General features: G+C 46.2%; 1 protein-coding gene across 1 annotated transcript; it reads right to left on the bottom strand.

The window, feature by feature from the left end:
- Positions 1–1,893: 1,893 nt before the first annotated feature.
- Positions 1,894–7,923, bottom strand: LOC147272265 (uncharacterized). Its single transcript, XM_086203990.1, has 2 exons — positions 6,399–7,923; positions 1,894–4,367 (listed from the first exon to the last, which is right to left on the bottom strand). Exons 1-2 carry the CDS (start codon positions 6,661–6,663, stop codon positions 3,352–3,354), a joined length of 1,281 nt encoding a protein of 426 aa, XP_086060116.1. The 5' UTR covers positions 6,664–7,923; the 3' UTR covers positions 1,894–3,351.
- Between the last annotated feature and the right edge of the window lie 2,912 nt (positions 7,924–10,835).

Raw genomic sequence — 10,835 nt, 5'->3', positions numbered from 1 at the left:
CACCCGCAGCACCGAGCAGCCGAAGCAGCAAGGCTGCGTTTCACCACGCCACAGTCAGGCAGATAACACCATAGACCCAGAGCCGGCCCGCGGCATAGGCAGTATAGGCAAATGCTAAGGGCGCCGTCCATCAGGGGGCGCCAGAAGGGGGATATATATATATATACTGTATAGCAAAGCCTATGACAATAACCTAATAGAAATGATTTTCCCTTTTCCCTAAGTCGCGCCCCCCCCCCACACCCCACGTGCGCGACCCCAGTCCCCCCTCCTCCTCCGACTAATCACACCTTACCAACCTGCTCCATGGGGAACGGTCGTTTTTTGATACGTAAAAAAACATGTCAAAACGTCCCAAACTGTCTGGTGCACAGGGGAGAAAAAAAAGGAGAGAAGAGGAGGAAAAACGCGATAAAGACAGAGGTAATGTAAATGTAAATGTTACAGTTAAGATGATGTCATGATATTATTTTTCTGTCGCGGAATGATGGATAATAACGTCATTAACCATCAGCATAGGATACCCAGATAGCGAGACTACACTGAAACCCCGGTCAACTATAAATCGATATAGTTGACCGGGAAATAAATATGATTGAAATTTCATCGATTTATAGTTGAGCGGGAATGCTTTCAATGACTCTTTGCTATCTTGGTAGTTAGCTTATCAATAAATAGCCAGCTAACTGTTCATCTTGACATCAGCTTATGTTATGAAAGGGTCTGAGCTGTTATGAAAAATAATAATGTGACAACATCAACCTTACCTTCCTCAGGTAAATGTGTAAATATGAGATTTATTCAGCAGGTGTTATGTTAAATTTGCTTACATTCTGACGTATCGTTGGCTCACGTTTTCCCAGCTTGTAATAGTTCATCAAATTGCTGTTAATTTCCATCTCTTTCATATATTATAACTGTAAGCCTAGCTGTTTGTTAGTTCATATATTCTTAAGTGTGTTTATAGTGGTAAACTTTATATCAAAGTGCATCATCAATGTTAAGAGGAAAACATATATTATACTGCAGTTTACTGATACCTTTTCTTCTGCTAATTAGCATTTTACTGAAATGACAATAAAACTGATATCATTAGTAATATATAAATTACTTATATCATTTGCACCTCGGAAAAAGTGCACTGTATATTACACAGTATAGTATAGTCTACATGCATGCATTTCTTAGGATTTTCATTTATATTATTTCATTTTATTTTATTCCATGAAATGTGTTATCAGACTGCTGTTACCTACTCCTCTTCTCTTTTCAGATGCGCTGCTGCATTTATCTTATTAACTTATTTAATGATAAATTAAAAAACTTATCTGAGATCTTCTATGATGCAAGAACGTCTCAGTGGACTTGCAATTATGAGTATTAATCATGTGGTCTCAAATCAGTTGCCTTATGATGATGTTGTCGATGACTTTGCTGCAAGAAAGACCAGGAGAGTAAAGCTGTAGCAGGTTGTGACTGAGGAGCTTGAATAGTTTAAGCTAAGGTAGTCACAGAAAACACCAATAGAGATCTTTGTAAGATCACCTTTTTATATATAGTTTTAATAAATCCTAGTAATTTTGTTGTTTTTGTTGACAGAGCAGCAGGGTCCGATATGTGATTTTTCCCTAATCAAATATGATTAGCACAGTTCAATTAGGCTGAAAATGACACAGTTGCGGACAGACAAAAAGCACATACCTTAGCTGAAGTATATCAGCGCGCGCACACACACTCTTATCCAGGAGGGAAGGCATGAGGGAAGGAGCCGGATGTCAGCGTTTGCTCTGACCACACTAGCATTAGCCACCTGAATGCTATCATCACATGGAAAACCTGCCACTGCCAAACGGAGTGCACAGAGCAGCACGCACACACAGCGTCAAAGCCAGTTCCAAACGGAATTGTTGCGAAAGAGGAAGGGCAAGGAAGGGGCCGTCTTAAATGTGGGCACCTGTTCACTGATAGACCGACAGGCCATCAAGGTGCGTTCAACAGACCTTGTGTGCAACGCATATACGATGCTGCCACAAAAAGGAGGAGCATGATGAAGATAAATATTTGATATACTGCAGTATATTTTCCAATATGTCACACTATACTTTTGTTTGATAGAAGAGGCTTTAATCTGTGGCTTTGATCTCTAAACTCTGGCTCTGATGTTATTGCTGATGCCTGAATTGAGATGCTGATTCTACCAGCTGACAGACTGTGAAGGCTCATATTTGTGATGTCATCATAAATATATGAGGGCCTTGTTTAAATGTTAGAACATTAAAGCTCATCTTAATAAAACAAAGATGTTACCTGAACTAAATTCTTGAAACAAATGACTCATTTCAATAAATCAAATCTCCTTAAAAACACCTTCTGTTGTCACAACTCAGCCATTTTAAGTGTACTTGAAGTTCCAGAACATTTCAGGTGAAGATGATATGAATCCATTTTGTTAGATGAATGAATGAATCTGCTGTTCTCCCCTGGCCTCCTCATTTCCCCAGGACTTCTGGAGTTCTCATGGAACCTACGCCCAGAGTAAACTGGCTCTGGTCCTCTTCACCTAGAAGTATTCAGCTTACAAAGAGGTTTTTCCCTTCCACATCACATTTTAGGGACTCCAGAATGCAGGAAGAAGCAACCATGTATATTTAGCTTGATGCTAATGGAGACTGACGGCTAACAGCAGCTAAACTGAGGACACACGGAGCAGCTGCTGCAGGAACTCCATGGTTGGAGTGTCGTTTCAGCAGCATTGTAGCGCCTGATGTTACAGCCAACAGTCGACGAGAAGAAGAAAACATGGATGAATCATTTAGGGACTCATTTACTTGTTTGTTCATTTATTTGTTGGAGAAAAGGACTAAAACCACAGCACAGTTTTGATCTGGATCAACGTGTAAATCTCCGTGTAGTTGAAGTTGACTCAGAAGAGTTGAGGTTTGGGTTACGAATCCTCTGACTCTGAGGCCCAGCAGGAATTCTGCAGGAGTCAGTGTATGTGTGTATTTATATTACCTGCTGACTCTTGAGTTGAGCCAAAACAACTGAAACTCCACAGACATTCCTCCCACCTCATGCTGTAGCTGTCCTGTGAGGAACCCTGAGCACCATCTTGGGATGGTCTTGGAACTGGAAGGTGAGACTGAGATGCCAACATCAGACAATGCAGGAGTGACTGTGTCCCCCCCAGGGTGATAAACCAAATGTGGAGCTGAAGCCCCACTATTCCCAGGCCTGGATGAACATTGGGGGGGGTCCAGCACAACACATCTGACATTGTGAATAAAGTGTTGTGGGATGGAAATGAAGTGATGACTGCAATGACTGAGTTCACCTCCTGATAGTTTAACCTCATCTGTACAGCACAATGGGTGATGTATATGGTGTTTGCAGGTTTAGGTAATTACCATTTTGGCATTTTAACAAAATTGCACTTATGGTATCTTGGGGCCGGGATTCCCTCCACATTGTAGCAAATGGTTTTGCTCCAATGTGCGTTCTCATGTGTCTTTTCAGGTATCCCTTTACTGAAAAACTTTTTCCACAAACTGCGCAGGTAAATGGTTTCTCTCCAGTGTGTGTTCTCATGTGTATTTTCACACATCCCTTTTGTGAAAATCTTTTGCCACAAACTGAGCAGGGGAATGGTTTCTCTCCAGTGTGTGTTCTCATGTGTCTAACCAAACTCCTTCTGCAACCAAAGTCTTTATTGCAGGTCGAGCACCTAAAAGGATGCTCATCCTCACTGACTTCTGTCTGAGATTCAGAAGGACCAAAGGTCACGTTCCTGATGATTTCTGATTCTCCTTCAGTCTTAACTTTTTTCTCTTTTGAGCTGCAATGAGTCACTTCCTGTCCTGGGCTCAATTTCTGAAGCAAATTCCTCCTTGAGCCAAAGGGTTCCTTCTGCTCAGAGGTGGCTGTGTTTTCAGGTCTGACCCAATCATCCTCACTGACTTCAGTCTCAGCTTCAGAAGAGTCTGACATCTGGTCTTCAGTCTCAGGTTGTACAAGTGGATCTGGATCTACCTTGCTGGCTGGTTCTGGTTCTGATCCTCCATACTCTTCTCCATCGGCTTCTGTTTTCAGTTGATGAATTGGGCTGCTGCTCAGAGACTCTGTTTTCAAGTTCTCCTCAGTTAGACTCTGATGAAGCTGTGGGAATGGAGGTTTCTCTTCGTCCCCTTCACTCCTCACAGGGACCAGAGTGAAGGGGAACGTGGTGATATCAGCCTCGTCCTGCCCTTGAAGCTGCGCTCCCTCCTCACTGATCCTGAGCTCCTTCCACTCCTCTTTAATGTGTGGGGGCTCTGGGTCCTGCAGCTCAGGGGGAACCTCTTCTTTGATCACCAGCAGCTGCTCCACATCTGCAGGACACAAACAGCAACATCAGAAATCTCTTCATTTGACTCTGAAATAGCGGAGCAACAGACAGAAACAGAAATCATCTCAATGAAAAGAGACATCCTGCTACTGACGACCAGTCAGCAAACTGGGAATAGAAACACTGGCTTCAGATGTTTGGATCAACGTTGTGTCACCCAGGTCAAAGGTCATAGGTCCCCTCTGCTCAATGTTTGTCCATTCATAATCACATCTGCTGGTCAGAATGTTCATTTCTAGGATGTGACCCTGTAGGAGAATGAGAGTTAAGTCCCTAGAACCAGAGGTAACCTATACCAATGCTAAACATGTCAGCCCACCAACACTCACAGCCAGGGAGGTGCTGGCCACTGGGAAAAGTGGGACGATTCTTGAATGACCGGTCCAGCCCAGGCCAACCGGGCAGTGGAGAAAAAAAGTTTTTGTTTGTTTTTAACAGGCTGATATAATTTCCAGCATACAGGATTGTCTGTACAGGGTAGCACCGTAGCAGCCTACATAATAATGACACAAGGAAAGCAACATGCACAGCATGCTGGGCCAGCCTGTCACACACGACTGAGTTAGCAGTAGTTAGTGTGTAGCAGTAGCAACACAGTGTGAATGTCCCCTCAGCTTGGTCTTGTATTGGTTCAGTTCAATGGTAACATGCTTCTGATGCCTGTTAATGAGAGTGTTCTTAACATTGACCATTGACAGTAATTCATACCTAAAATCCCCTAAAATGAGCTCGCCGGTGTGCGGCTGAGGGCCTCAGTAGTTGTACTTCCTGGGCTGAATTAGGGGCCCAGCACATCCCTGGACACCCACGTACAGTCAGCCAAGATCCAAGATAAGCTTAATCTGGGAATGACCCATCCCTTCCTGGTAGATCATCAAGCCAAACACACACACACACACACACACACACACACACAAACACACACACACACACACACACACACACACACACACACACAGCCTGTCTTCAGTATAAAGCTGTGTTCTGTCTCGTTGGAAGACATCTCTGACTGTGTTGTTAGCAGGGCTGCTGTGAATCAAGAGGTTCTCCATCGATACCTGAGTCTCAATCACTGATTCCTCTCCTCCACCTCTTTCTGACACAACAATCCTGACAGTGACAGTCTGGGTTGGAGCTGAGCAAAGTTCAATCTGGTCTCTAGATCTGGACTGAAACTGCATTTAAATGAAACAACAGAGCTATTTGGTGTCTGCAGGAGTTTTACCTTTGTATTTTGTCCACTAAAGCTGCTGTAACTTTAGAGAATTCTAATGTGACTCATTTGCATATCATGTGACTTGCTGCAGGCGACAGAGAAACTGCTGAGATATGTGTGTGCGCGCGCTGACTGAGTCCCGTGCTGCTCTTTTAGCATCAACATCCTGGTCCTCGTCATGTGTCTGGTGGTCTTCAGCCTGGCAGCAACCACCTTCAGCTGCTCCATAGCTTTCCTCATGTCTCTGATCCATTATGGTGGTAGAATGGAGCTCAATCATCAAAACAAGTCCCAACAACATTGTGCTGCCTGCTCTTTGACTTTTACTGACTTGTTGTGGCTGCTTTTATACAGCATCTTTATCTGAGTGAGCACTGAGCAAGTCTGGGATGATGGATGAGATTTTACCACCTTTGCCTTTATATAAACAGTCCAATCCTTCTTTGTGGCACCTGAAGGTGGAGTTTGCCTCAGTGATGTTTCCACGCTTGTCTGGACCACTTGGTCTGATGAAGCTCCAGTTAGAATTCCTGGACTTTGTTTCCTGAGCTACTGAAACTTCCCTTTATGTTGGTAACAATGCAGCGCTGGAGCCTAGTTCACATTCTGGTACACAAGTTAGCAGTAGTTGGTGATCCAGTGTGAACGTCACCTCAGCGAGGTCTTGTGGATCGGTTTAATAGTAACATGCTGATACTGATTGTTAAGGCAGGTCTTCTTAACAGGACCCAGGACACCTCTGCAGCTCTACTTCCTAGGCTGAATTAGGGGCCCAGCAGGTCCCTGGCGGGGACTCACCTGCTCTGTCCAGCCGGACTCGGGGCTTCAGCACGGTATCGAGCAGCAACCTCTGCCGGCGGTTCTCCCGCTCGTACTCCGCCACGGTTTCCTCCAGCAGAGCCACGATCTGCTCCGCGACCACCGCCAGCCGCTCGGTGAGCAGCGCTCTCAGCACCGAGACTCCAGCCGCTGAGTCTCCTTCTCCCAGCTGCAGCAGGAAGTCTTCAGCGGCGGCGAGAATCCGCTCCTGGACCGACACCCGCAGCAGCTGCGAGGCGCACATGTTGTGGTTCAACTGGCGCCACTCAGCCTTCAGGAAATAAAGACCGACTTCTTTCCTCGTTGTTTGAAAACGAAAACGTCCCGCTTCTTCTTCTTGTGAAGCGCGTATTGATGACGTATGTGGTGACGTTTGAAGCTTCGCCAGCCGGCAGTGACCACGTGACTGATTCAGGCCCTGCTTCTCCGGCTTGGCGTGAGATTCTAAATCTAAAGCAGTGAAACGCCGTGGTTTCCTCCCTCCTCGCCCAAAAGCATTTGCTATTTGATCAAAGGAAGGAGAAACAAGTGACTCGATGTTGTGGCGGTTGAATTCAGAGTTGTGAGAACTTTAATTCTGATCTGAGAAAAGCAACAAAGCCACTGAGAAAAACTGAAGGACTACTGCAGCTGAGAGCTGCTGACACACATACACACACACACACAAACCAAATGTTTGGGTGAGTGTAATCCATAAAGTAAACTGCTTTAGATCAAGTGCTGTAGAAGACCAGCTACCATTTAAGAACTTAACCAGTACTTTTCTTTTCTCCAAGATCCACTTGGGATCATTTCTGTGAGTTCAGCAGGGTCATGGTATGGAGTATTCGTGCAGGTGATGAAACACCCAAACAAGAATTTACTACTTACAGTGGAACACCAAGGGCAGCCCAGACAGCTCTCACAGCCCCTGTCCTTGGTCTTTGAGGATTCTCAGGATCGGCTTCACAGCCAATAGAAGGACTTCCATCTTGTTATTTTAGGTTGCACCACCTGAAGTTTGCAATGTTCCTCAACCTCCTCTGCAGCAGTAGTGGACCCTGCAGTGTTGTTCCAGAGAGCCTGACTGATCAATAGGGGTTCTGACTTTCTTCTCAGGGATTTCATATTCTGAGTGTATGTCATTCATTTCACTTGCCAAGATGTTGGTTGCGTCCGAATTGCCAAGTGGCAACCTACGTCCTACTGCTACGATCTACCGCTACAGCCTACTTCTCACTCACTCATTGTCTCACAGACTACCTCAGCTTCTGTGCAGATGTGATTGCCCCCACCAAGACTGTTCGGTGTTATCCAAATAACATGCCATGGATAACACAGGAAGTCAACGATGTCCTCAACAGGAAGAAGAAGGCCTTCAGGACAAAGGACAAGGATCAGCACAGAGGGAGGTGAAACGCTGCCAGAAGGAGGCAAAGGACTCCCACAGGAGGAAAGTGGAGCAAAAGCTGAAGGAGAACGACATGAGGGAGGTCTGGGAGGGCGTCAAGACCATCACAGGCCACAAAGCCAGGACCAGCACGGAGGGGGGAGGGGTGGAGAGAGCAAATGACCTGAACAAGTTCTTCAACAGGTTCAGCAAGTCCAGCTCACACCACCCTCCAATGCCCCCCTCCCCCTCTGCAACAGCCGAGCAGCCTCCTCCCTACTCCATGGCCCACCGCCCCTCTCCCTCCACAGCAACTGAGCAGCCCCCCTCCACCCCTCCCTCCTCCACCCCCCCCCTTCTCACAATCTCCACAACCCCCTCCTTGCTTCACAGCTGACCAGGTGAGAGGAGAACTGAGGAAGCTTCAGCCACGAAAAGCAGTGGGACCAGACAGAGTGTGTCCATGGCTCCTCAAGACCCGTGTTGCTGAACTTGTGGAGCCGCTACAACAGGTCTTCAACCTGAGTCTGCAGCTTGGGAAAGTGCCCACCCTATGGAAGACGTCATGCATTGTTCCAGTTCCTAAAAAGAACCGGCCCAGCGAGCTTAACGACTTCTGACCGGTGACACTTACTTCACACCTGATGAAGACTCTGGAGTGGTTCTTCCTCAACCTCCTCAGGCCTCAGGTGCAGCATGCTGATGACCCTCTACAGTTTGCCTACCGGGGGAAGGTCGGTGTGGACGCCATCCTCTACCTGCTACACGGAGCCCACTCGCATCTGGACAAGGGAAAAGGCACAGTGAGGATCCTCTTTCTGGATTTCTAAATTGCCTTTAATACGATCCAGCCCCCTGCACTACAGGACAAGCTCCTACAAATGCGAGTGGACCCCGGCCTGATTGCTTTGATCTCCAGTTACCTCACCGACAGGCCACAGTTCTTCAGGCTGAAGGACATCACGTCTGACACTGTGGTCAGCAGCATCGGTGCTCCGCAGGGGACGCACTGTTCCCTATCCTCTTCACCCTGTACACCGCAGACTTCTGCTACAACTCTGAACTGTGTCACATCCAGAAGTTCGCAGATGACACAGCCATCATGGGGTGTATCAGGGACAATGAAGAGGAGGAGTACAGGTGCCTGGTTAGGAACTTTGTTGCCTGGTGCCACAACAACAGCCTGCAGCTCAACACCTCCAAAACTAAGGAGCTGGTCATTGACTTTGGGAGGGACAGACCCAGACCTAGACCAGTTCTGATAGGAACGGAGGAGGTTGAGGTGGTACAGACCTATAAATATCTTGGGTTGTGGCTGGACAAAAGGCTGGACTGGACAAGCAATACGAGGCAGCTGTACAAGAAGACTCAGAGCAGGATGTACTTCCTGAGGAGGCTGAGAGCCTTCAACATCTGCAGGAGGCTCCTGTGGATGTTCTATGTATCTGTGGTCTTCAGCGTCCTGTCCTACGCTGTGGTGTGCTGGGGGGGGGGGGGGGGGGTGTGATGAAGGCAGACCTCTCCATGCTGGAGAAGCTGTTTAGGCAGGCAAGCTCAGTGGTCGGGATGAAGCTGGACCCTCTGGCAACCGTAGCAGAGAGGAGAACTCTGGACAAACTGCTGGACATCCTGGACAATGTCAGCCCCCCTCTGCACGCTGTCACCACCAGCTAGAGAACCCTGTTCAGCCAGAGGCTGCTCCTCCCCAAGTGCAGGACCAACAGACTGAAGAACTCCTTCATCCCCAGAGCCATCAAACTGTTAAACTCCTCACTGGAAGGGGGGAGGGCCAACAGAAGGACTGTAGGAGAAGGCTGAGCACCAATAACCTGCCCCGATAACAACCGGACACTCATGTGCAATACAAGAGAATGTATATTATTATCATTATTATTATTACTATTGTTACTTCTGCTGCTATTATTATGATTATTATTATATTATATCATCATTATTATTGTTATTATGTATGTATGTATATATATTATCTATCTATCTATCTATATATATATCTATATATCTATATAGATATATATATATTTAGTCTTTGTTTTCTTTTCTTCTATAAAGTTTTATTTATGTCTATTCTTTTTACCTTTATGGTAACAGTGCTGTGAATGTGTAGGAGATTGCACAGATACCGCAATTAAGTAGACAGCACCATCGAAAGCCCCACCTGCTGGCCTGACTGTCGTACTGCACTCCACTCTGAGCACACCCTTCATTCATTCTCTATTATTAAGCACATTAATGCACCTGTAAAGTAATTGTAACAATTGGTGTGAACACACCTTTATTCATCAACAATGACTATAAATGTTGGTGTTGCATAAGAATGGGAGACTGTTGGTGGCGCAAACTTGGCTTGCGGGTCCACAAGTTTTTTGGGGATGAAGAAGTCTGCGGTGCATTGTGGGCCATAGGTAGCTCCATAGGATGCACCTGAACCCATAGAACCGACCTACAATGTGTGCGTGTTTAGGCTGGAATTTAGGTTGCGAAGTAGATCGCTTCTCGCGCCAGTTGTGGTTTTGGACACCTACTCTGCGACCTACGATCCAACCTACTTGGCAATTCGGACGTAGCGCTGCTTCTCCGGCTTGGCATGAGATTCTAAATCTCTGAAGCAGTGAAACGCAGTGGTTTCCTCCTGCTGGTTCGCACATCTATTGGAGCTTCGTATCGCGAGGTAAATCCACGGTGGTCGTCAAGGGCCAAACGCACTGTAACGGGAAAACAGCTGCAAATAAAGAAGTGGTCCAAATACACAAAATCAAACAAAAGTGAATGTAGCACATTGAAAATATTTGTATGCATTCCACCATGTATCCCTCACATTTTATTTCATTGTCTCCATATTAATTATTGTTAACGTTATTTTTTTATGTGTTCTACCATAGATTCTTCAGGAACTTTTATTTTGAAGCCTTCTATTCCTGCACAAATACTTGTGCCCCCCCCCCCCCCCCACTCGTAACCCAGAGTGTGAGGGGGTGAGTGTTTTGGCTGTGGTCTGTAGATTTTGGTCCTAAAGTAGTTTTATGTGA

Source organism: Aulostomus chinensis, chromosome 1 (genome assembly GCF_037954235.1).
Source record: "Aulostomus chinensis isolate RoL2024-O1b breed Wild chromosome 1, RoL_Achi_v1.0, whole genome shotgun sequence".
NCBI classification, from domain to species: Eukaryota; Metazoa; Chordata; class Actinopteri; order Syngnathiformes; family Aulostomidae; genus Aulostomus; species Aulostomus chinensis.
Note: the sequence above shows the minus strand (reverse complement) of the source record. Positions and strands in the feature narration are given on the sequence as shown.